This window comes from Ambystoma mexicanum, chromosome 5p (assembly GCF_040938575.1).
Source record: "Ambystoma mexicanum isolate Mex_15411 chromosome 5p, UKY_AmexF1_1, whole genome shotgun sequence".
Classification (NCBI taxonomy): domain Eukaryota; kingdom Metazoa; phylum Chordata; class Amphibia; order Caudata; family Ambystomatidae; genus Ambystoma; species Ambystoma mexicanum.
This window is the reverse complement of record NC_090930.1, coordinates 1,227,674,241-1,227,701,108: the sequence shown is the minus strand read 5'-3', so window position 1 is coordinate 1,227,701,108 and position 26,868 is coordinate 1,227,674,241. Positions and strand designations below refer to the sequence as shown.

The 26,868-nt window shown below is 42.3% G+C and overlaps 1 protein-coding gene across 1 annotated transcript in view; it reads right to left on the bottom strand.

Annotated features, from left to right (window-relative positions):
* Window positions 1–26,868, bottom strand: part of LOC138481513 (cadherin-9-like) — a 1,092,027-nt gene that overhangs the window by 299,209 nt on the left and 765,950 nt on the right. The window contains exon 5 of the mRNA XM_069613698.1: window positions 6,811–6,978. Coding sequence (XP_069469799.1) covers window positions 6,811–6,978 — 168 coding nt within the window. The remainder of the gene's footprint in view (window positions 1–6,810; window positions 6,979–26,868) is intronic.

Sequence of the window (26,868 nt, the reverse complement as noted above, 5' to 3'; positions counted from 1 at the left end):
ACTACATTGAGGAACACAACAGAAGTATGGCTGTCTTGGTGTGGAATTACCTCAGTGATGGCAAACAGTGAATGTACTCTTTTTGTACATGTGCCATCACACCTGCATCTTCTATACAGGTGCCTTAATGGAGCACATTCCCTTCACTATGCCTCTAGCCACTGCCTCCACCTCATCCAACTAGTCAACCTCTACTAAGCTCAGGAAATCCCCATTGGGCAAAGGGTTTGTCCATCCACCCCTCATGCCATACAAGAGGCAATCAATTGATTCCCATCCAAGACAACTGTCCTTTGAAAACACTGTGATGGGCTACTCTGTGGGGGTAGACGTTGTAAAGACCCCCTGAGGCAGCTATCAGAGAGCATTCAAATAACTGCCCTCTCTCATACGTGCTTTATCACAGACCACATGCCCCTCATTATACCTCCCCCTTCTGCTGTTATCAAATAAAAAACTAAAACCCAAAACAGGGTTCTTTCCAGAGTCGTCTTTTCTTGTAAAAAAAAAAAAAAGCTTCCCTCTCCACCTAAGCACAGTAAAGAGTAATTGCTCTCATAGTGCTCCCAGAGAAGTCTGCATACTTGCGTGATTGTCTGCAGACTAGATGAGCAAATAACAGGGAATGGAATTACCAATAATATACATCCAAATGCTATGTTTTAAACTAACAATACTGGTCCTTGGAAGATCTTTTTGGATGTCTTTTTTCACAAAATGAAAAGCACTGAAGCAGTAAGATTACATCAAAAGAGCCCATTGCTATGATCATTTATTTATATATACATTTCTTCTTTTTGAAAAACATTAATTGCATGATGGTGAATGTTGGTATTTTCATCAAATGGCAGTGGTCATGAGTGAAATGCAGGGACAGATTTATTCACATTGATCTTTTCCACATTTGCTTGAAATGTATCGCTGATTGGAGAATTGCAAATAAATGTCAATGATACATCCTAAATTATGACCGTCACAAAGACTAATAATCATGTGTAAATGTTTGCAATTCACCATGCTTTGCTCCATTGGTAAAACCTGACTCTTCTTCATATTATGAACTGCATACCATAAGATCTTTACATGTTGCCAACAAAGGTCATGAGAAATACCAAACTTCTTTGCATATACATCATGCCAATGAACCCACAATTATGAAATACACCACACCATCTTCTTGTTGAGATCCATCTCTTTGCTAATGCAGACAATGAAATTAAATGAAGCCTTTTATTTTTTAAGTTGCACTCCCCCTCCATAAAGTGAGCACCTGATTGGCTAAGCTGTCATTGTCCACATACAACTGTTTGTGTTCACTGACATTGAAAGTTCTCTTTCATTGCAGGCTCTGAAAATGACATGGCAATTTTCTGAGATGGCATGTGAGATATCGGCAAACAACTGCATGTGTCTGTGGACATTGCTTGAGGGACATCTACAAGTTATATTCTTACATTTCTGCCTACATATATGCATATATCCAACTCATTGGGATTGTCTGAATTGAAGCAGCCACAATATCATCCACCAATTGAATGAACAAACACTCCAGATAAAGCTGTCTACTTATCTCAAGAGTCCATATGTATTTCACCTCTTAGAGAGCTCACCAACACAGTGCTTTTCAGGTTTATTGTTATGGCATCTACAGCCACCGATATTTGAGCAGAGAGGTTACAGGTCATTTGGTCGAAGATAAATGGTCAACAGGACAAATGGTCGATGCAATTTGGTCGAAAGACAAATGGTCGAATTTATTTTTTGTATTTTCACATTTTTTCTTTTTTTTGGGGGTCCCCTTTTTTGGGGGGTCTCCCCCAACCCCTTTTTTTGCTAAACGAAAACCTGAAAAATATATATATAAATAAAATAAAAAATTCGACCATTTGTCTTTCGACCAAATTGCGTCGACCATTTGTCTGTCGACCATTTGCCTGTCGACCAAATGACTGGACAGCGAGCAGACATTCTGCAGGTATGTTAACATTGAACCATTTTCAGCATGAATCAAACATATTAAAACAATACAGGTGTTGCCTGTGAAAATATGCATTGCTCTAGCCATATATATTGCTACCTTATGCAAAATACTTCTCAACAAAATTCTAAACTGTGTATTTTCATTTAACATTATTTTTACACTTGAAATTGTAACCACCTGGTAAATAAGAAAAAAGAAATGCTGGCACATGTAGCATTTATTCTGCTTTTATTATTTACATAAAGGTGGACTAGAAGTGCACAGTTCACAGATCAAGTGAAACGTCTACTACCACAGCTACCAACTGAGCTTTGTTCACCCTGTTCTTATAGTACTACTCATAGAGTGCAATGTACAACATTAAGGCTAAAAGAAATTGCCTTGGTATGTCTTCTGAACAGCTTCGAGTCACTGCCATTTACATGCACACAAATATGTTATATGCATTGAAATGCATTTTCTTTCTAAACATACAATCTGCATTGACTAATGCTGACATGTTTGGTGATTTTGTCTATGTAAAATTTCATGCATAGATCAATAATGTTTATACTACATGACCATTTGTATAGGTTGATCAATTGCATTCATATCATTTGCATATACTTTACTAAGACCACATGTTTAAAATCTTGTTCCAAAAGATAAACATTGCCACACAAAATGTGAATCCTAAAAAAAAAAACATGTGCACTTTCTAATAATGTTGTTGCATAAACTCACCCTTTCATAAACACAATTGTACAAGAATGAAAACGGATTGATCTCACCTTGCAAATTAAAAATACTGCCAAAATAGTAATTACTCATCATTCTAAGTCAAAAAGAAATCAAAACAATTGCCATACAGAAATTTCATCAGAGAGTCAGCACCTAACAAAAAGCACAGCAAAATAAGGCATAACTCTCAATGTCAATGCGTTGCCAATACAGTATTGAAAAATAATAACTTTTACAAACAAAGAACTATCATTGAGTCCTCCCTAATCTGATAACAAATCTGACAAAGTGTGTTATTCTCTTGTCAATTATTAATGGAAACTAGTTTTAGAAGCAACAATTGAAAACATATATTTGAAAACACATTTCTACTAAATATAAAATGATCTACTATTGAACAAAATTAAAATGTTAGTAAAATTAGTTAACACACTAAACATATAAGGAACATGTGCAATGTCAACATGGAAGACATTTGCTACTGGTGTTAGGACAATTGGTATTATACTAGTAACATCAAATTGTTCTAATGATTTGGTATTCATTTTGCATTTTCCCTTTATCTATTGTCACAAAAAATGTTTGGTTCTGAAACCCCCACCATATTTCTGTTCTCTGAAACACTACAATGTGGTTCATCCATCAATATCTCTCCTATGACTAGATCTATGTTTTTTCTGCCCTTCTGCCAAAAGTACTATGCTACTGTTAAAAAAAAAAAAAAAAAAACATGCCCAATGCAAGATTCAATATGTGCAATCGTGCCCTGTGCTCCTGAGGTTAATGTGTGCTACAATTGATAAGATATAAAATTAAATAAGAGACCTACTACAAGACCAGAACAAAATAAAAAACAATGGATTTTGACAGCAGAGGTGATGAGAATTATGAAAAAGGAAATGTTACTGACAAAGTCTTCAATGTTTCTCCGATCTTCAATTTCTGATGTTATTGGTTCCAATTTGTATGACAATTGTTGCGGCAATACATGAAGGATAAAGACCAAAGTAAATTATAAACTCTTCAGAACATGGACTCATGTCATTTAGCATCCACCCAGACATACATAGCTACCTTTTTGTCTGTATTACAGAAACATCTTGAAAAAACAGCTCTTCATTATACAATGATGTTAGCAAAACAGCACAATAAAATGCACAATTCTGTGCATTAACTTAATGGTGGTAAAAGTCCGACTTTAAATTTTACTAAATCTAACCCAATTCTTGCTAACAGATGAAACACAATTAATCCATATATAGCAAGGAGAGTAATGCATTTGACACTGAAGTAGAGGAAAAACAGTACCAAATGATGAACTATCAAACAGGAGGTTGTAAGCAATATGTTCCTTTCAGCTGCATATCAAAAAGAAATACTTACAAAACACCTCTGATGGAATTCCAGAAAAAGTATGTGTTTGCTGTCTCTGTACATTTTGTAAAGTATGTGAACAGTAGAGCTTTCTTTGAACAGAGAACAACAACAATCTGAATGGTTGGAGTTAGCCTTGTATCTCACACAGGAGATGAACAATATGACCTAACAGATCCTTTGTCATTGTCCGCGTATTGCAATAATATCAGTGAGGGTAGGTATATGCCCCCACAAGCTATGAATAGAAACCCGAAACTACCAAAACACCTCCATCAGAATATTTGAAGACATTTGTGGCAAGGCCGTATATTTGCAATTACCTCTGTACCGGTCAATTGCTTTCCAACAAAAGACAAATACATTTGAAAAAAAAATGTTTTTTAAATATTTTAAGAGGTTCTACTATATCTCAAAAAGCACAGTGAATATTACAAACACATATACATCGACATCAACACAACGATTCATGTTACCCAAGTGGCTTTAGAAACATATTGAATATGTCAAGCAAAAGGCTGTCTCATGGATGTATTGGAAAAAAAAAAACTTTAGAAGCACATGTTTTGCACTATTTATCATTTACCTCAAACAGGAAGAGTACATAATTACAAAACAGTACAAGTCAGTCCATGTTCTATCAAAATCTACTCTGAATATCCAAGGTTCTGTCAGAACATTGAATTTCTTTTCCATCTTTTGTTTCAAAAGGAACTGGCAATGTTACATTGTTGCTCATCCATTATAGCCAGCACGCATTGAAACAACAAGTTCAGCTAGTGAACTAGGTCAAAAAGTAAAGATATGTTGGACCAAGTATTACAAGTATCTTGCCAAATATGCATGACATAAAAAAATACTGGTTCCAAAATAGTGGCAATGTTCACTTTCTGCTAGGGAACCTTGGTACTCCTATTTGGTTTGTTTCACTTAGTTGTGCAGAATACACATAGGGTGATTTTTCATTGCTACAAATCAAAAATTGCATATCATTATAAAAAAGGAATTCATTTAAAAAGCACAGGAGAACTCTGTTCTGATCAAGTGCTTAATTCACATGATACATTTCATTGGAAACAAAAAATTGCCTTCACTAGGAAAGGTAGAAACAAAACATTTGGAAGAAGGCATACCAGTCAAGTGGAGCAACGGAGCACCACATAGTCACATGCTTTTGTGCACAAAAGACACTCCCCATATTCACATGCTTTTGTGCACAAAAGACGCTCCCATGTATGAACATGACAGTGAGGAGAATGTCTTCGAGTTTATTGAAATATACATGACATGTGTTTTCCCAAAAGGGACATAAATGATGGCCAAGTAATCAAGTCTTGTGTTTTCAATGACAAATATGTGGAATATACTGCCCACATGTATACACAAACAAAGGTAAACAGAACACCACATGTTGCTTTGGCTTCCCAAGTCTTGCCTGCAACCAAGGTCAGGTAAATAGTTTCTTACACTGTCCAAGGCAAGGCCCCAAACGTATGTCACAAAATTAAAGATGTGCAAATTTGCTTCAACAAGGTGTGCATGCATGCATTTCATACAGCCCCATTTCAATGGGATGTCCAGTCGGGAATGTTGAAATAAAAATTTTAAAAAAAGAAAGCAAGGTCAATTCGTGCAAACACGTTACTACTTGTGATATTAAAGAATCAACTCTCTTAAATTCAATAGACATTATTGCAAACATACCTCATTGCAAATCGGCAATTAAAATGATTCATAACAATCCCCATAACATGAGGAGTAGCATTACCAGCCTGCATACCTGTACTTTTTTCTGACCACTGTATGTAAACTGATTTAGCTCCACATAACATGAGGAGTAGCTTTCCCAGCCAGCTTGTTTGCACCTACTATGACCATTGTATGCCATCTGATGTAGCTGCCAGTAACATGAGGAGTAGTTTTCCCAGCCTGCATATTTGCACCTACTATGACCATTGTATGCCATCTGATTTAGCTCCCAGTAGCATGAGGAGTAGTTTTCCCAGCCTGCATATTTGCATCTGCTGTGACCATTGTATGCCATCTGATGTTGCTCCCGTAACATGAAGAGTAGCTTTCCGGTCTGCATATTTGGACCTACTATGACCATTGTATGCCATCTGATGTAGACCCCCATAACTTTAGGAGTAGCTTTCCCGGCTGCATATTTGCACCTACTATGACCATTGTATGCCATCTGATGTAGCTCCACGTAACATGAGGAGTAGCTTTCCCGGCTGCATATTTGCACCTACTATGACCATTGTATGCCATCTGATGTTGCTCCCCGTAACCTGAGGAGTAGCTTTTCTGGCTGCATATTTGCACCTACTATGACCATTTTATGTTATTTGATGTAGCTCCCAGTAACATGAGGAGTAGCTTTCCCAGTCAATATGTCTACAATGACTATGTCCTAAGTGTGCACTTTCTGTAACTAGCACCTAGCTACCTCAGGGCTTTGCGCGCTGTAATAAATGTCAACATAAATACATAAATAAATAAATAAACAATGTGTGCACATAGACATTGGCAGCGTGTTCAGTCTCCGAAAAACAATACCCGTGCATTCATTTAGCAGCACATTTGCTGGAGTGTGTTTATGCAACACAGCAGGCTATCAGCATGAGCTGCGGTACCTCTGCGTGTCTGCAAACCCGCCACAGATGGTGTCGGCCCAAGCACGGAATGGAAAGAGGCTTTCAAACACAGCAGCGCTATTACATGCTCCTTACTCTGGGGGAATCGAGGCGGATTGTCATTGACATCAGTCAGCGTGATGCTCACGGTGGTGGTCCCAGATAATCCACCCATCTGGCCGCCCATGTCCTTGGCCTGGATGACCACTTGGTAGTCTTCCCTGTTCTCCCTGCTCATGTCTGGCAACGCAGTTTTGATTATGCCTGCAGGGGAAGGAAAGGAAGCATTAATGCCAGAGTTTAAACCGGGATTTGTCTAAGAAATGCGGCACAGATGTAAATCCCGAGCAAACAGAATTGAAGGTGTATTGGAATAAGCCTTTCAGTCCTTAAACAACTGAATGCAATCGCCAAAAAGCACAGCACAATGGTTTATCATTAGTCTGTAGTGTGTGCATTTGCTATGTTAATCGGCATATCCTTTCAGAATGCAAATCAGTGGCGAGACTTGGCAGATAGTGCTTTGTTTTTCCGACAAGGTCTCAGGCACTGACATCGAACTGCACCCCCAATCATAGAAGCTTCTCTAATTTGATTGAGTGGTGATTGATATATTGCTCCCGCTTTGCAAAACCGCTCATCTTAAGTCATTACTTGGCATAATGATTCAAAACGACTTCATATAAATATGATGTGAGTTTACGGTAACCCATTTGCCTTAAATTATGCATGAACTGTGCTTCATCGACTTTGCTGCAATACAGCGCGATGACGTGACTGATGGCAAGATGTATAGGGCTGGTCATTTTCTTCTTTTTTTCCCTTTTTGGAATCACTTTCTCAAAGTGTATTTTTGCAGTGAAAAGTCAGTACAAAGTGCTTTTTGCAGTACAAAATGACTGCATTGCAACAAAAAGTTCTATGAATCAGTTTGTGTGTCGTTGGCAGTGTAAACTCACTTTTCAACAGTGCAAAATCACTTTGAACCGTGCAAAAAGTTCCACGAATCAGGCCCTTAATGGACCAAATATATGGAAAATAAATGCATAAACAGCATCCATTTTAAGAAGTCCATGCTGCCAGTACGTCCCAGTGGCATAATGATTCACCATAACGCATTTTTACCAACCAGTTTAACCTATAAAACAAGCACCTGCTGAAAGCAGGTATCATTTGGGCTGGGGAGTCACCTGTGTCTCACAAAACAGCAAAAGAATCTATGATAGCCCCGTTACAAAACGCTCATTCAACACACTGCTAATTTGGGGCAGTGTTCGAAGTGTACGAGAAGAAGTAGTGGAACTATGCCCCTGCTGGCCTACCCCAGCTGCCCACATTCCCCATCACTGCGCCCCCTCTCATGTACAATACAAACCCCCAAACAAATAAGCCTGCTGTTTAAGGGAACGTTCACTGAAGTGCAAGTTTCCAACTTCTTCCTACACTTTTATTTTTAAAAAAAGCCATTCTGGAACAGTTTCTTTTTAAAATAAAAGTATAGGAACAGTAAAACATAATTTAAAAAAGTAGAGGAGCACCGCTCCCAACCGCTCCCGCCCACTTCGACCACTGATTAGGGGTCGGGACAGCTCCTAAGGCACAGATTGACCACAGTCTGTACATTTCAGCACCATGGATAGAACAGCAACTCAGGGAACGCTGGCTCAAGCCATGTTAGACCAAAAACCGCTGCAGCATCCTTAGCAACCAGCCCATCAGCATTCACTGCAGACATGTGTTTAGTTCCAATAAGAAAGTTGGCTCACCCACTGGGGGCTACATGCATTAAGATGGGGGGATTTCTGGGCTTGTCTTCTGATTTGTGCACAGACCAGAGGCGTTGCTAGGGTGGGGGGGGGGCGCTTAGGGGACTATGGCCCCGGGTCTTTTGGTTGTAGCCCCAGATAGAAGCTCAGGGGCTACAACCAAAAAGCTATAGCTAGCTCCGAGTCCCACCAGTCCCAACATTAGCATAGTCCTGGATCTTTTCCAGACCTAACAACACCCCTGGCACAGACCCACCTTCTGTTGGGGTTGAGCTCTCTTTGTGTGAATTGTGCATCTCGGTTTCTACCAGCAAAATGGTTTGCATTTTTGCATTGGACTGTCGTTGCATGTAGGGAAGTCGAGACGAAATTGCATTCAATTTGAGAGAGGATTCACAGCTAATGTTTATCTCCTGCAGGAGTGTGATGTCACATCTTTCCCTTTGAGGGCAGACAGAAACTTAATACGTTTAATAGGGTTTGATATCTCCTGGACGTTCCCAAAAAATATTTTCATGGAACCCATCGTAGGAACCTTAAAAATCTGGATGATACTAGGATGTGGTTAAACAGTCAAATGGAAGGGAATATTTGGCAACATATGTTTGTCTTGAGCAGCACCCTAATGTAGTGAGCTCCCTGCCCTCATTGAGCACCTCCTAAAAATACAAGTTATGACATTGTAACATGCAGCCAAAGGGGGAGAGGGAATAGAAGTCTTTCATGGCTCTCTACAAAGAGGATCTAAGACTGACCCATGCAGAAAAGTAGCCAATATACTATAGCCATCAGGGAGATACACATCACAAAATATCGTATTTGTTTCTGATGTCACAGGGAACCGCTAGGATAGCCATAAGTATATGACTCACAACATAAACAGGATTTGATCAGCAAGTCTTGCTAAAGCATTGTTGAAAGTTAAGCCATTTCAAGACATTTGAAAGTAAGATCTTGTGGCATAGCTTACTCAGCGGTCATATGCATTACGTTATACGTGTTCGTAAGTTGTTGGGGTCTTTGAATGCTTTCACACTCTCAGTACGAGTAATCAGCATGCATGCTGGTCTTATTAGGCCCAATTTGATATCTAGAGTGTGTAGCATGAGGCACATCATATGGAGCCATTTTCTTTTTTGCTACTGTCTCTCTAGCAAATCTTTGATTTAAGTATACATTGCCCACCTGTTATTACAGGTGTCCACAAGAGCTAGCAGCTTTTAAAATCTTTGATTTTTGTAAAACCTAAAAAGTGGAACATTATATGCATCAACACTTCCGGTTGTATTATTAGGATTGTGTTGATCCACCAAGTGAACACGCTGGATATCCAGTTGACTGTAATGGGGTAACGAGTGAGACGAGGAATGGGTTTTTGTAGGACTTTAATCAAATCTTCACCATTCTTATCCTCTGGTACACCGTAAAGGTACACATTATTGTGTGTGGATCAGTTATTAATGATTTCGATATTCAGTGGAAATGCAGGCACCTCCTTTTCCAGATTGTGAGATTTTGAAGTATATCCCTCACAGCCACTAATCCTGCTTTGCACAGCCTACATTCTTACATCATTTCACCCCACACTGCTCCTAATGGCATTGGTATCTTCCTTGACTTGACTCATGTTTTCTGTATTTGTGAGGATTTCGAGAACTTTGGGTGTCTGTGTGGGATCCGGTCACCTCCGCTGCCCATGCTTTACCCGTTTGCCGTAATACTGTAGCATGCACCTTTTCTTGTCTATAATGTATCTGCTTTTGCCGTGCTTTCTCTGTGCAAATATAATTTGCACCATTTCTGCCCGTTTTAAGGATTTGGCAGATGGACGGCTCTGAATCACATTTAAAAGGCGACAACAGTTCCAATTACCTTTTGGCTAGGGCTATTAGCAAGAAAGAGGTGTCCCCGTGGCCTTGTGGGTCGACATGTCTATGTAATGCTCCTTCAATTCTTCCAGTGACGATGCACCTAGTGAGATGTCTTGCCACCATGAAGTAGGCAAACCATGCTTAAAAAGCAGCAGATTGAACAGGTCATGGGAAAGCATAATCTGAGACTGGAGATACATATGAGACTGAGCCGCGCTGTCACGTGTCATTTTTAATATTATGCGATTTCTTGAGTATGGACCTGACTTCCAGAAGCAACCGAGCACTTTACAGAGGTATACAACAGTACAGATATATAATGGAGCACTTTACACAGTTATACAACAATACAGATACATAACGGAGCCCTTTATAGAAGTATACAACAGCACAGATGCATAACAGAGTGCTTTTCAGAGGTAACAACAGAACAGATATACAGCGGTTGTGGGAAGCAGAGGGGCACAGAGGAGGGGTACAGCTGTACCTGTGGCGGCAGGAAAGGGTTGGGCGGTGTCTAGTGAATCAGGTGTACGAGGGGCCATGTGATGGCATAGGAGTTGAGAAGGAACAATACACTGTTCATGTAAACATGAATTCTCTCTTTTATGATACTTCTTGTTTTGTTTTTCTTTGGAACAATCACGTGATTCCCCTGATCGCAGGATGCAGCATTTAGTGTCAACGTTCTAGGTTCACTGACGCACGACTTCACTCTTCATGGTCAGAACTTGTGGGCTGGATTACCTCACTGACCAATGTGGTGGAGCATGTTATGCTGCACATATATGAAGCCTGACTGGACATTATCCTTCTAAGTTAATAGGAGGAGATACTCAGCAGCACAACAGGTGGATTACTGAGGTGAATGGGACCGCCATACACACAGTAGCACTTCTAGAGGCATCCCCATTGGTTTCCATAGTTAACTTGCAAAGTAGTATGATGGGTTATGTTAAGACCAGCAGTTGTGGGAACATAACACGTGTAAACAGTGCAGTTGTATATTCAGGCAGCTATCATAGCATGGGTAGTCTGATATTACATTTAAAAAATGTGAGGTGTCAAACCTGCAATGCAGTAAAATGGGGTGCATTCCAGCCAGCCCTTCGCATTCTACCACCACTGCCTTTTTACAGTTCCACTGACCCAGTGGCATGCAGTGGAGGGGCAGCTTGGGGCATGGCCTGATGTGCACCAGGGCAAAGGCTTACTGGCAGCGCTGATGAATCAGGATCTCAAAGGCACCAGTCAGCTGGGCCACTGTTCCCAAGAGGGAGTGCCACATGCATACTGACGCCCCTGCAGTCCCTTCTATCAAGCCAATGGTAACTGCAGCTTCCCTTCCAATTCAGGTGCATGCGGGTGATCTCCGATGACTAGGCAGCACCTCTTTTATTTATTTATTGGTAACACTAATGAGATTTATAAGGAGTGATAATAAAGTGCTGATGGAGGTGGCCATCTCATTGGGTGCTCCCTGTTTGTTTACCCCCACATGTATTTACCACTGTAATAAAATGGAAGCACTACCACATCTCCTTCTGCAGTGACTTTGATGCATGGAATCATTGGCTTAAAAGGAGAATTATATGAGATAGCAGGCGACCCAAATAGATTGGAGAACTGGACTATACACATTTGGCCCTTGTACCAGCCAGGGCAACAAAGCCAGTTTTCAGGAGCGGTAAAACCAGACGTCCTTTCCGGGTCCCGTGAGGGTAACAGGAAGCTAATAACGGGCCGTTATTAAAGTGCCCGTTATTAGCTCCCTCCCCATTCCCATTGAGCCCTATGGGGGCTCAAATGGGAATGCGGAATGGTTCCTTCAAGGAGGAATTACCGGGTCCCCCAATGTTGGAATGACCCGGTTATTACCCATTGAAGGAACCCGGTATTGGAGCTAATAGCACCATGGCTGCCTCCATACTTGTAATGAGGCCCATTGACCCTTTAACAAACATAAAGTTTTGAACTGTTTCTGAGGCACATAGGACACCTCACTATCCCCATCATTGTACTGCAAACAATAAGCATGCCAAACAAGAGTCTCATCTGACCTGCATGCCCTGCAAAGAATGATGCACATGCATGCCTACAACCACAGCACTGTATGTGCCTGCCAACTTGCAGGCAAAGCTGGCATCAGAGGTTATACTCCAAGAAGAGAATGACTACTAATTACAACCCTTGTGTGTCTCCACCGTCTGGGCCAGGACAAGTGCAAGTAAAACTAGGCAGCTTTGCTGGTTCTTCCCTCTGTTATGAATTGCAAAAGAGTAGTTAACCGATCTGAAATAAAGTTCCTGCCTGATGCATTCCTTCAAGCTACAGCGCTCACAGGTGTAAACGTCACAAACTTGGCAGTCATTGTGATTTTATAACGCACTTAATACCCAGAGGTTTCTAAGCGTGGACCCGGGGATCGAACCTGTGTTGCTCCGTTTTGTCTTGCATCCAAGGCGAGCACGTTGTCCCTGAGCTATCCACCCGATCCGGTAGAAGTCCTATGCACGTCGGGTACAAAAGTAAAATCATGGAGACCTAACAGGAAGACATTTTGATAAAAAGGCATTAGAACTCCACTGGTCACTCACTGCCACTGACCCCAGGCTGTTCATAGTCCTGGTAGACTACTCCTGGACATTTTAGAAGCAGGGTATGGTCCTGGAATGCTGCACCAATATCAATTTGCATGGGACTTGCACTGTACTTGTCCATATTGTGTGGTAAGTTTTCAGGAACCCTGCTCATGATGCACTGGTTTGTGAGGAAAACTTCCATTGGCCATGCCCAGGATATCCCTAATGGATGTTGAGGCAAGCTTGCACTGGCCCCGTCCATACTGTACCTCTCTGAGGAAAGCTTGCACTGGCCCTACCTCGACCACACTCGTTCCATTTGTGAGTTGAGCCTGTTCTGGTCCTGCCCAAGTAGTAACTAGCTGTATTTATGAGGACATGTCATACATTTGAGAACTATGCACTGCTGCTGCATAGGTAGTGACGTTTTTGGGTGTCTTTGAGGGATGTGGGCACCCTTGTTTGCTGTATTACAGTAGCATACCGTTTTTCCTGTCTGTGGTGTATCTGTCCTTTGCTGTGTTTTCTGTGTGGCAAATAATATTGTGCACTGTTTCTTCCAGTGCTTGACCTGTTTAGCGAGTTAAGGATGCAGGTTTTTACTGGTTCTTGCGTGGCTCCTGGATCTTTTCACTGGCCGGCTTTGGGATGCTGCTGAGCTGCTGGCAGGAAGGGCAGGAAGGGAGGATTAAAGGTTCTGGCTTGCGTCCTCATAACGCTTCCTCATAACACGTTGCTATGTCAGACTGCTGTGCATTGGAAGCCTTACCGGCCAGGAAGAGAGCTCAGTGTGAAGCTGTCCTCCAGCGGTATGTAGAGATGTGCTTGAACCCATCTCCCATACCAGTCTGTTTCCAGCACGCTACTACGGCGCCTTTGAACTCCCACTATGTCATCATTGAGTGATGTATCTCAGCTATTACGCCTCTCCTAACAGCTGCATATGGCTCCACAAATGACTATGCACACCATTCTGCTTCATTTATTCCGAATTCTAAGTCTTTAATTAGACACTCTTTCTCTCCAGCGGTATCAGAAGTAAGGTCTACATCAGCAAGTCGCTGTTTATCTCAGAAAAATGATATGCTGAATGGGGACGTTAAGTCCATCTGGCAGCTCACGCCACCAGTTGCTAGCATGCCAGATGTCACATTGTCACCTGTGCTAGCTCCAAACTCTGTTCTGAGTTTGATGACAACAGATACTTTGTGCCCGCCTATGAGTGACAGCAAACAGATCAAGGATAATAACCCTGCTCTGCTTTGCACTCTGTCAGCTGGTAGTACACACACCCCACCAGCTGTTACTGCACGAGCTATGATGGTTCCTTCCACAGCTGACAGTACTGAGCCTATTGAACTCATTGCTGATGCTTGTCCTCCATTCTTACCAAATTATTTGTGTGATTCTACCAAACAATCACCAAACAATCACACAAAAGCCCATTCATAACGTGCACTTCTGAATACATCTTCCATCGTGAGACATTCCACCGAGGTGGCTGCACCCGGCTGCTGGCCCCTCCACATCCTTAGCCGTGTAGGACACCTTCTCCATAATGAGTGACCAGACAGGGTTGGAGGGGAAGCTGCTATCATCTGTACCAAAGACTTTAAGATCAATTTGCTGGATGTTCTCCCGATGTCTGGGTGTGAAATTATGCATATTAAACTCTTAGTAAATCCCAATGTAATGTCCAACTTTTCATATATATATCTTCCTCCTGATTTTATGCCCTTGTTTAAAAACGTATCGACTGAAACTACTGAACCTTTTCTGACTAATGGATCTACTACTATCACCTTGGGAGATCTTAATTTACAGTACCTAATGATAGGGATGCACTGGATTGTGTAAACACCTTTGCCGAGTTGCAACTTTTTCAATTAGTCAGAGGCCCCATACATAAAAAGGGTTGTACCATTAACTGGATAGTGTCAACAAAGATGTTATATCAATCATTATTACCCGGTGAGGGACAATCAGATGGTTGCAACCAATCTGATTGTCCCTCGCCGGGTCATTACCCTGCTGACAAAGACTCCCTGGCTGCAGTTCCAGGGCTGCACATCCAGCAGAGTTTCTTCGCTTTCGTCATCAGACCGCAATGGAAAGGGAGAAGGGACTACATGCAGTCCCTTCGCACCCTTCCATGGGGACCATTATGTTTGTTTTTGTTGTTTTACTATCTTTTTAATGGGCACCATGGAAACGGAGACTGGTGGACATGTTTTTGCTTTTTTCCCTCAAGTTGAGATACAGGTTCAACGCTGTTTTTCAATTCAAGAAAAAATGCTAATTGAAGTCCGGTATGATGTGCCGGGGTACTAATAGCAATAGAACACTCAGACAGGGGGCATTACCATTCAGGTACATTGAACCCCCCCCAGCCATCTCTCTATACCATATGATGATCATGTTCTCTATTGTCATCATACAGAAAACTTAGCCTTCATCGCACAATCATTTCCTGAATATGCAAGATACACAGTTGTCATCTCAATCGGCAGTCACACTGTCCTATATAACAAATTCACCCCTGATCCCTTCTCAACCACTGCTAATATATCTTCAAGGTATCTCCTCCTCAGATCAGGGCTCATCCTCTTGGGCCTGCCGAAGAGGTATTGTTCACAGGGACCACATATATCTGTTGGTTTGACACATGGGTGAAACATTCTCGCATATTCTGTTTCCATCTCATTACAGTAAAGAATATCTTTTTTTCATTGAGCTAGTGTAGGAGTTCATGCTCTGCCCATACCATTGATACTCACCACTTGGCCAAGAGCAGTAATAAACCAGTTAGAGTCTGCACGCGCTCAGCAATCTGCTCTGTGTATGCTAGCAGTGCCACCCTTGGGTCTGGTACCAGCCTTTCCCTGTAATATCACTTGTTACTTCAAAGACCTCGTCCTAGTATTGAAATAATGAAGAACAACTCCATGCTGCATTCACAAAGTCTGCTGGAGACATGGCACATCTGGTACATTCATCTGGAGTGTCAGAAAACAGCTTGTGTAATTTCCCTGGGATATAATAAAATTGTTGACTATATTTTAAATGAATTAACTTAAATCTACTATTACTGGCAATCTTTGTAGTCTGCACACAACAATATCTCAACATTTCCTCTGACACATCACCACCCAGAGAGACCTTCCAAAGCTGTCAGGGTGATTCTGCCCACCCCTTTTGAACGTCCTGTGCTTTGCTATATAGGTTAGATACAATTGTACTGGTGTCTACTCTCTCTACTGTTTAATACAATGTAGTGGTTATCTCTGGTTCCCCCGGAAAGGTGGAAAATATGCTTTTCAGAGCGTCTCGCAGTCTAAAATACAGAAATAATTCCAAAGTTGAAATGATACCCTTATTCTGCAGCCCATTCACAGTTAGAAACTGCCCATCCGGGAAAAGGTAGCACAAACACAAATACCCAACTGTGTCATGCCACGCACAAATCCGTGCTCACTGGTTAGTGGTATCCCTGGGATGTGTGTGACCAGAAGCTTAGGAGAGTAAAGTACCTCGCCCATCTCTTTTTCTCAATGCAAACCCATGATCTGCAACATGACTCCACCATATTCATCACCTTAGATACCCTCCCTGGGGCTGTCAGTTTTACAGCCCTAAACAAAGATGGTGCTGCTAGGGCTCTCTCCATTTCCACATGTCTCCTTCCTGCCCCACCCTCAAGCCAATATGCCATAATTCCCTCTTGGGCCACCTCATGTTACACTGCAAAGTCCGGCTGTGCTAGGCCCCCTCTGTCCAATGGTGCCACTATTTTATTCCATGACATACGTGCCTGCTTGCCCACCCAGCTAAACCAAGAAACCTCAGACTGCACTTCACAAAAATATGACTTGGGTACTGCAATAGGCACATTTAAAAACACATAGAGAAAGTGGGGAAGCTGAACCAGTTTTACTAGTGATATTCTTCCGTTTAAGTCTAGTGGGAGATTCATCCATCTCTTCAGCACTGTTTGGGTGTGTTGTAGTACCTACTCATAATTTCTCTGAAACAAAACTGCAGGGAGATATTACCAGATATCGGGTATAACTCGTATTCCTTTGGAACCCAAACTCATCAGGGAATTCCCCCATGCTTCTGTGAGTAGGAAAACCACAGATTTCACTACATTGACATTCAACCAGGAGAAATCCCTGAATTCTGACAAATCCTTCATAATTGGTCCTAGATTAACTTGTGGATGACTGATGTATGTCACCATATCATCTGCATACAGTGAGATCACTGCTCTGTGTCTATGCAGTTGTAACCCTCTGTGGATGTGCCTATCTCTGAGTGTATCTGCCAATGGTTCTATCTCTGAAGCAAACAACAGGGGTGACAGCGGGAACCACTGTTGGGTACCTCTCCCTAATGGGATGAACAGTGTCAGTTGACCATTAACCCTGATCCGTTCTCTGGGTAACATGTATAACAATGAAACTAACGAGATAAACTCATCTCCCATTTGCATTCTGAGTAGCACCCTGAACAGATAGGGCCAATCTACAGAATCAAACGCCTTTTAGGAGTCCAACAGCGCTGCCACTACAGAATCCTTCAGACAAACAGCCAACATCAATCCAAATATTCGCCATAAACCATAAGAAGTGAAACACCAGGGATGAATCCAGATTGGTCGGATTTCACACAGGGCCCATCACGACACTCATAATTTAGCTTAAATGTTATTATCCAAGTTGATAAGTGAAATAGGTCAATATGAAGATCACTCTTCAGTTTCTTTACCGGGTTTCAATAGTACCATAACACCGTATCCCTCATGGAGCCCAGGAGTCGCCCACTAAGCAGAGCTTGCTGATATACCTCTTAAAGGTGTAGTGGCAGTTTCCATGTGTAACATTTTTAGAACTCGGCCATGAGGTCGTCTGGTCCGGGACCTGTCCCTGACGATAGTGATTTAATCACCCAAAGAATCTCCTGTTCCGTAATAGGCTGAAACAACCATTCCCTCTCTTCATCCTTACACCAGTACAATGCCACCCGATCAAGAAAACCATCTATTTCAGATTGCAAAACTTGTGCCTGTGCTGACTAAAGGTGCGCATAGAATACACTAAACTCTTGAAGGATATTCCCATCTGCAACTTTCAATTACCCTTATGTATTTTTGACTGCCAGGATATGTCTTCTGGATGTTCAGGCCCTAGCAGGCTGTGCAAATAACCTGCTGAGGCGCTAACCTTCCCCATATTGCTCAAAAGCCGCCTTTCCCCATATAAACTTCACTGCCCTTTGGTCTCCCATTTTACAGTTGTCCAACTCCTCCCTAATCTCCCTCTGCAATGTGGGGTACAAGATAGACTTCTCAGTGGCATGCAGGCCTTGAATACAAGCTTCACTATCCAAGAGTTCCCTTCAAATCTGTTTTAGTATCCCCAATTCCCTTGAAATACATTCTCCCCTTTTCAAACATTTAAAGGTTTCCCACACTGTTGAATAGGAAGTCACAGAGCTCACATGTTCCCCAAAGAATGTGTTGATAACCTGCGTTATCTCAGTACGAAAACCCTCATCTGTCAGACCTTCACTCTTGAACACCCAAGATGGCCATCCTCCCTGGCTCCCTGGTACATCCAGAGCCAACACCACAGGTGCGTGATCCAACAGTGTACGTTCCTCAGCAGTGTCTCAAGAAAGGTGTTTGCTTTGTCTGGACCGTGAAAAAACAATACTCAGCCCTCATGCTCCACTCAGAGTTTAGCCGGAAATAGCATGGCATACTTCATGCCCCCCTCCCTCAATTGCTTCTTAACATTGATATATGCCCACCTTGATGCCTGTAGCTTATCAGAGAAGTCTAGAAAAAGTCTCCTTTATATGTCAATGTACCTTTCTCTCTGGCTTTCCATATGGTGAGGTCTCTGTGTCGATAGTTTAACAAGTGGGTTATAATTGGTCTTGCTATTGCTCCAGGGTTTGGGTCCATCCCTGTAGGGATTTGGTGTCCTCTCTACAATGAATACTGCTGAGAAGTCTTCACCCCTGAGTGCCTCACAAAGGATGGATCTGGGATGCCCACTATCATCAGGTTTTCCATTTAGTGTGAGAGTTCAGGTCCTCCTGCTGTGTTGCTAATTCCTTAAGTGCCTTCTTGATCTGGGTGAGATCATGAGATGGGGACGAAGATACATCCTCCACGGTTGAAACTGGGCTATCAACCTCATCTATCCTCTGCCTGTGTTTGTCCAAGCATACCTGCATGTGGTCCACTTTACATGTTAGTGTGTCTCTTACCATCTAACGATTGTATACAAGCTTGCAGTTGGTTAAACATGGCTTTAATGTTATTGCATGTACTATTGGGGTCCAGAGATGAAGGTTGAGAACTGCCACTGAATGTCTCCTCCATCACTTTACTATGCCTGTTGTGATTAGGAGTCTCAAATTGCAATTTCATTTGTTGCTTCCCCCTGTTAGATGATTTAGACATACTGCTGTGATGTCGGTCTTGATTCTAAGCAGATCTTTTACCTCTCGAGATCACACTCTAGTTCACTAGATCAGCTACCCCTGTATAGATGCTGTCCTCACTACTCCAGTGCAGAGGGGATACCGCTGTCTTCTCCTATTGCCCTCCTACACCAGTGCACATCCAGGTGGTATGTCCTCCTTCTTCCTTATGCATCCATAATGTGCCAGCCTCTGGTGTCTGGGCCCTTTTAAGTATCCACCCGTATTTGCATCTCTATTACTCCTCTGGTCCCAGAAAACTCATGGTATTTTGATAGTAAGGGCATCTCTCATTCAGCAGGGTTTGTCAATCCATGCAGGTTGCATAATCATTTTTCAAAGTCTCATATGCGGCAGGGTGGTGCTTCCCCACGGTACAGCGACTTAAGACAATACAGCTTAGGAGATAGCACACACCCTACTCACTGGTCTTCCCTGCCAAGCTCTGCATTATCCCAGAACCAGTCCCAGAGCTATGAGTTGTAACTCCAAAAGGGGATCGCCAGAGCCCATCAAATGTATCAGCTTCCCAAGAAGCGATTCTGCTGTCCACACAGGGTTCCCCACACCGGTTCCATCACCAGGGCACCTCTTTGCTACTTCCTCCAACACTCGATTCACACCATACTGAGACTCCAAAGTTGCTAGTCACGTGCCCCTATTGCAGAGCCGACTGTATAGCAGTACATTTTGGTGGTAGTGCTACGGGTTGTCAGGATCTTGACCGGTTTTCTGGAGTGGGCAGGTAGCTCAGAGGCTTGCTGCTATTTTGGTTGGGCTCACTAGCGCCCTCCCACTAGCACAATCTTTAATCATAAAATATGTCATCACATTTCAAATTTTCGGGAAATGGTGAAAATGTGTAAAATCCTTACATATGATCAAACAATATTCAGTAACATGTCTAAATGTCTTCCTGACTTGAAGAATCAGAAAATCTAAGTTTATCAATGTAGCACATATTAGTCAAAAGTTATGGAGAAAACTAAATTAGCATCTATGTAACAGGAGTGGTTTCCCTCCAACCCTTTTGGCTTGGTAATCACACCTCTTTCATAAGGCAGAAGTGGGCATAGTATATTATAGATATTGTTACACATACTACAGAAGATTATTATGGTATATTGTGGAAGGAACATTAAGAAGCGAAACAAACTGGAGGTTGGAGAGTAGACAGGCAGACATGTCCATAGAGAGAAAATAGGCCAAAACATCCAATAGAAGGACAACCAATAGGTGCTTGGGGATTGAATTTCAACAAGGCCATCTGAGTTGAAGGTTTGCTGCAGGAATGATGTCCGGCTGACTGGGTTCTCTGCTGGTTGTCCCTAAACCAGAAGTTGCACCTGGAAGGGTAAATGCATCCCAATATCCAAATTGTCCAATATGATTAGTGAAAAGTCTGGGAAGATAAAAAAAGACTGTGCATGCAGGGTCATGAAATTCAAAAACATGGACACGGATGCTAATAGGCCAATGTTCTGTGTCCCTCATTTGTAACAAATGCAAAGTGAGATATTGTTCTTACAGGTTTGAGAAACTCCTGGTGACAAGAAGTAAGACAGACACAAGTGATCACAGTACAAGGGTGTTTATTGAACAATGAAATGCTGTATGCAGGTTGGAAAAGTGCCTAATCTAAACCTAAATCTAAGCTGGGAGCAAGCGTCGGCCATCAAATGAAAATAAGGCAATCCTACTAGTGTTGTGTCAAAACAAAACGGCTTATACTAAGAAACCTATTGCCAAACTTCACAACTAATACAACAAGGGGTGTGGGATAGTTCTCAAGAAAACAAAGATGTGGTTTCTATCAATATGTCAGGATGCGGTAGACTTGGTCTCCCTTTCCCACATGTTGGACACAGGGTAAAATGGGAGCTTGGAACACAGTACAGTCTTGGGTTTCTTCTGCATGAGACGACAGTTCCAATGGTAGCTCTTAGAACCGCTGATGACCAAGTCTTGTTTTCTGTGAAAGTTTCTTGCCTTTAGGGCCTGATAGATTCAAATAACAAAAACAAAAGATCCTTCATCCAAATGACTTTCGCAGGAGTCAATTCCATTTGTTTTCTCAATGTTCACTGGTTGTGAGATTCAAATCCCTTTCTTTCACAGTGCTTGTATATCAAAGTCGCTCAATTGTGCAGGGATTGTGACCCTGTGTATGACCACTTTGACCTATTTTGTGGCCCTTCCTACAGCCTTCTGGTACTTGTAGCTTATCTCATGTGGGGCTCGACCAGAGTTTCTCAAGTTAGCACCCATGTGGTTCTGCTTTCCCACCGTACCTGGTCTCCCCTTCAAACTTTTAACAGTTCATCCAAAGTTCATCATCTTTGGTTCAAAACTTGCCACTTTGCAATTCTCACTCATCACAGCCCGCTTCTTATAGGTTACCGGATGTGTTGAACCGTTTTGATTTTGCCTTTCTGGAGTCAAGGCCGGTACCATGGGTGCAGGAGCTTCCCCTGCTCCTGCTTTTGGCATAGGTTTGCCCTGTGTACCGTTGACATCTGCTGCAGGACACTTGCGCTATTGTTCGCGGTCTTAGGTTCTCTTCCGCGTAGGCATTGCATACCTGAGACAAAAAGGGCTTGGTCACCTCTCTCCTCACCAGCCTCTTTCTTCCTGCCGCCTTTCTACTTCTTTTTGAACTGCTTCGTGGAAGCCTCCACGTCATATTTTGTGCTGTACTCAACTTCCTCATACTGTGCTCTCTTGCTCCACCTTTTATCCCTGTGGTTTAGGTTAATTGCCTGACTTTGCCTGATGCCAGGATTAGTGTTAGGCAAGATTGTACGCAATAACCATGTGGGAGACTCCCCCAATCTTGGCCGCTTGGCAATAGGTAACCCAACCTTTGGAATAGGCCTGTACTACGTAAGGTGGTAGTCTGTCTGAGCAGCCAGACTCATCTCAAGAGGGGTCAATGTGAGCTGTAGGGTTGCAACATAGTGTTTCACAGTGACAAGTATTCAAATAACATTTATACCCAAGATTTCTTGATTAAAAAAGTATGTATTGATTTAACAGTCAGTTTTAAAATAAGCCCTCGTTAGAAGGGAGCAATTGGCAACAATAAAAATACACTTAAAAATACACTCCTGCAGTTCAATAAAGTAAGTAGAGACCCTTTTAGGATGGCACACAGCTATTCCTACAACCTGAGGTGACTTCAATAGTTAGGACACTGTGGACATTAATATATCACTTTTCACACTTAAATGGTAATACTGAAGTTGTGGCAAAAAGGAAAAGGTTAGGGAAGGAAACGATGGTTAACAAGTTTTTCAAACAGGTAAGCACTTTTGAACCCCCCAATGCAATGCAGACTAACCCTTTCCCAGCTATACAGTAAGGTATGCATGACTTTATGGAGCGCTAGTCAAACACAAAGTCAGAGGTTAAGAAGAGTCTTCAGGGAGCCAGGACAGCCAATGTCAATTGAGCAAAGTCTAGGGGAGAAAATGTTTTGCACAATGTTAAAGAGAGTGTTGATATGGAAATAAATCACTGTTGGGCCACTAGCTGGGAGGGTTGTGAAGGGGAAAGCTGCAAGCAACTCTGTAAAGGGCAGCCAATGCAAGTCGCCAGTGAGAACAAGCAAGCTACACACACAAGAGGTAAGTACCCTTTAGTTCGCAGTACCTTCGGTCTGAAAGAATGGTTCCAGCTGGCTTCTGTTCCTGTTTACTACAGATCCTGTTGATCCTGTGCCACAGACATGGGGACAAGAGGGAGGACCTCTGGGGACTCCTGCACTACAATTTGAAGTTCGGCAGCAGCAATGGGCACAATTCAGATTAGCAGCACTTTGCGGTTTCAGCTACTCGCAAATTGCACCACTGCGGTTTTGGACACCTTGTGGACTTTCCTTGTTTCTGGGGTCCAGCACTCTGTTGAGGTGGCTCGGGCTTGGTCAGCCCTGCTTCAAGGGAGTCCAGAGGATGTTCCTGGAGCTCGGGTCCAGCTTAATAATGATGCACTTGATTCTGGTGTTCCTGTCCCCTGGCACTCAGTTCCTGCAGCAGCATGGGATGTACAGCCAGCAGAGAGAGGGGTTTCAGTGAGTTCATCCTGCCGAATATTGGTCCCACCAATCCAAGGGGAGAAGTTGTCTTTTCCGTGCTTCTCTAATCAACGTCGAAATAGGAGCTTCAGCAATGCAGCAGGGCTTCACCGGGCAAACCAACGGTCCAGGAGGTGCAGCAAGTTTATCTTCCAGTTTATTTCTTTGATTCCTTCATCCAGTGGTCGACCCTGCCTTCCCTGCAAAAGACCTTGTCTTTTACATAAGTCGCTCCATTCATTTGCAGCCTAGCTGTCACTCACACAGCAGGGTGGCTGCCCTCCAATGACAGCACAAAACATAACCGGTTGTTGCCAATCGATAACCCTAAAATGTACTCCTTGGGGGAAATAAAATCCCAAACATCTTGCGGTCTAAGTATGGAAAAATACCAACACTAGGGCTTCTCCAAATAGACCAGTTCAGTAAATGATAAACAAAATCATATTTTTGTGACTTTGTCAAATGACAGGATTAAAAACGATTTATGTGAGCAAAATATGTCAATAATATCCACATAAGCGGAAAATAAGACAGGAATGGTTATTCTTTGATAATTAATATCAAAATGTATATTCATATATGTAAAATCCACACAAAATCAATCAATAAATCAATATATATCATCCAGAATACATCACAACAATTCGATTAACATAGATACAGATACATCAGCATAATATGTCAACTGAACTGTGAGTTACAGTTATCACACAATTTTGTTTTGTGGTGTATTGCTATAAACTAGGATTGTCGAATGGGCTCCCCTTAGATCAATAATGCTGACGCGTTTCAGATTCTAATAAATCCATCTTCAGGGCCTGGGAGCTCATTATTTCATAAAATATCATGGTGTGACCTTAATATTCTTGTGTTCGCCTAAAGGATAATAAGTAGACGAGTTTAGTCCAACCATTCTGGAGTAGTTCAATGTACATGCATTCAATGGTGTTAAGGGAACTGACCTTGAATAACTACGAATTAGGGCCAGAAGATATAGTGGAATCCTGCCTGATTAACAAGAGATGTGTGTCACTATGCATAGATAAAAATTCCTTTGAGGAGATGATGATATTACAATGGGAAAGTGAGTGACTTAACCAGCTTGAGTCAATTCATCAAATACCGGGCAACAGCAATGCAGTTCAGCCGGTAGAATGCTGTGTTTTCTAGCTAGAATTAGAGAAATCAAGATTTAAGCATTTCTAAGTTCTAGATAAAGGGATTGGATATATCTGGTCCCCCTTACGATTTACTAAGTAATCTTGGGTCTAATTCAAGTGCTGTGTGATTAGGAACTCTTGTATGGACGATATAAGGGGCTCGTATAATGTAAAACACCAAGACTATATTATATAAAGGAATATAGTCCATATTTCTTATAGTACACCTATGTGCATAAGTCTCCGAAACCTAGTTACCATGAATCCATACATCTAAGCGCAGATGTGTGGTGTTCCAAAGTATGTGGAACAAAGCATTGCAAAATAAAGTAAACGTACATGTTCTCAGAAAGTTGCTATGGCGTTGTTAGGGAGAATTCTCCAGAATGGTAAATGGCCCTTACATACAGAGCCCCTCAGCAGCTTTTCTGGATTTCTAGGATTTATTTTTTTCACCTGGTAAGAGTGTGAGCATTTTTTCCCACTCTTACATGTTTTTTGCTGTGTGTGTATACACATTTTTTGTGTTCATAGACTGCGGAGCCTCACCTACTCCACAGGCATCATCTTTGTACTGTGTGTTACACATTACCTTCAGTGCAGTGACACAGGGTTGCCTTTTAGACTTCCCAACTCAAACTAAATTTTCTTAAGACTGCCTACTTTCTCCCAGAATATGTAAAGTTGCCATTTACTTCATTAGTCTTTTTAAATCCACAGACCCAGTACAAACCATTTTACATGGAGTACTGGAAAGAGTTAATACTTAGCCCTTTTTGTCTGTTTCTCTTGGAGCATTGCTTTGCTCCCTTGTCATCAAGACTTGGCTGGTGGCAGTGGTAACTACCCTATTTTTCCTACCACGGTTATTTTAAATAACCTTGGTATTGTTTTAGGCTATCTTGGTAGCCTCGAACTTAAACCCGCTAGACCATATACATTATTATACGGTTCCAGTGGGGTTTAGTCACCATTTCTTTTTAAAAATGTCTTTCTTGTGTTTTTCTCTACGCGCCAAACCAGGTTTGGTTACTTTTTTCACCGTCTCCTCGCGGGCTTCTACACAGAAGCCCTCCTTAGGGACCTGAAAGTCTGGGTAGGCAGGATGTGAGGGAGGGTTTTAAAACCCCTACCATGGGTTCCCTTGGTAACCCAAATCGCAATCCTGTTTGATTGGCTAGGCTACTGTCCGGCCAGGACAGCCACCCTTCTGTGTGATTGACAGCCATGCTGTGTGAATGGGGGAAAACTGCATAAAAAGCAGGTCTCTGGGTCTGGAAAGGCAGAGTCGCCACTGGAACGAAAGAACCGACGAGGAGCTGATGGAAGAGGACCCCTACCACGACTGAACCGCCTGGTGAAGTCCTGCCGATGGTCTGAATCTGCGAACTTCAACAACAGAGAAGATCCTCCAGGAATCTTCTTCCTTGAGCTGGTGGGACGAACCAGTTCACCCAAACTACAAGCCAGGACTCCCTCCTCAGGTCGAATTCGCTGTACAGAGCTACAGTGGGCCAGATAGCCAGCAAGGTCGGACCCTGATTGGGTTTTAAGGAGCGCACCTTTTATTCGCTGCTTTGCTCTGCTGCTGGTTTCTTTCCTGGGCAGTGCACGACCCTTCAGTCTTCCTACTTCATGTCAGTCTGACAGTCACTTCAGGAACCGTGAGCCTTCAGGAACTGCCAGGAACGTCCGCCTCAGCTACAGCTTCTTCTCCATTTAAAGATACTGCTCAAATCCGGTTGTTTGTTTCATTCAGCAGCGGTGAAAGTGTGTGAAATCTTTCTTGAATCCGAGGGCTTGTCCTTCTCTACTCTTTGAAGTAACTTTTCTGCCGACCAACTTCTTCCGGGACTCTTGGCAAAGACTTAACCGCAAACTACCCTGAATTGTGTGATCTTGAGCAAAAGACTTTTGTCTTATTGACTTTGGCCCTAAGCCTTCTTTATTTGATTCCATCACTGTAGTTCCTCTTTCTAGATTTCCCTGCTTACTTACCTGTTCGTGCTGCTCAATTTCTGCCTAACTTTGTCTTTCCCTCCCTTTTTAATTACTAGAGTGCCATTTTGCTCCCACTTCATTTAGTGAATTTAACTAGTCTGGAAACTATTGGGAGTGGTGTGGTGTATTAAGAATGTGATTTTTGAACTGCTTTACTTTAGTGAAATGTTATACAACTGATGTGTAAATAAATGTATATTCTTTTAC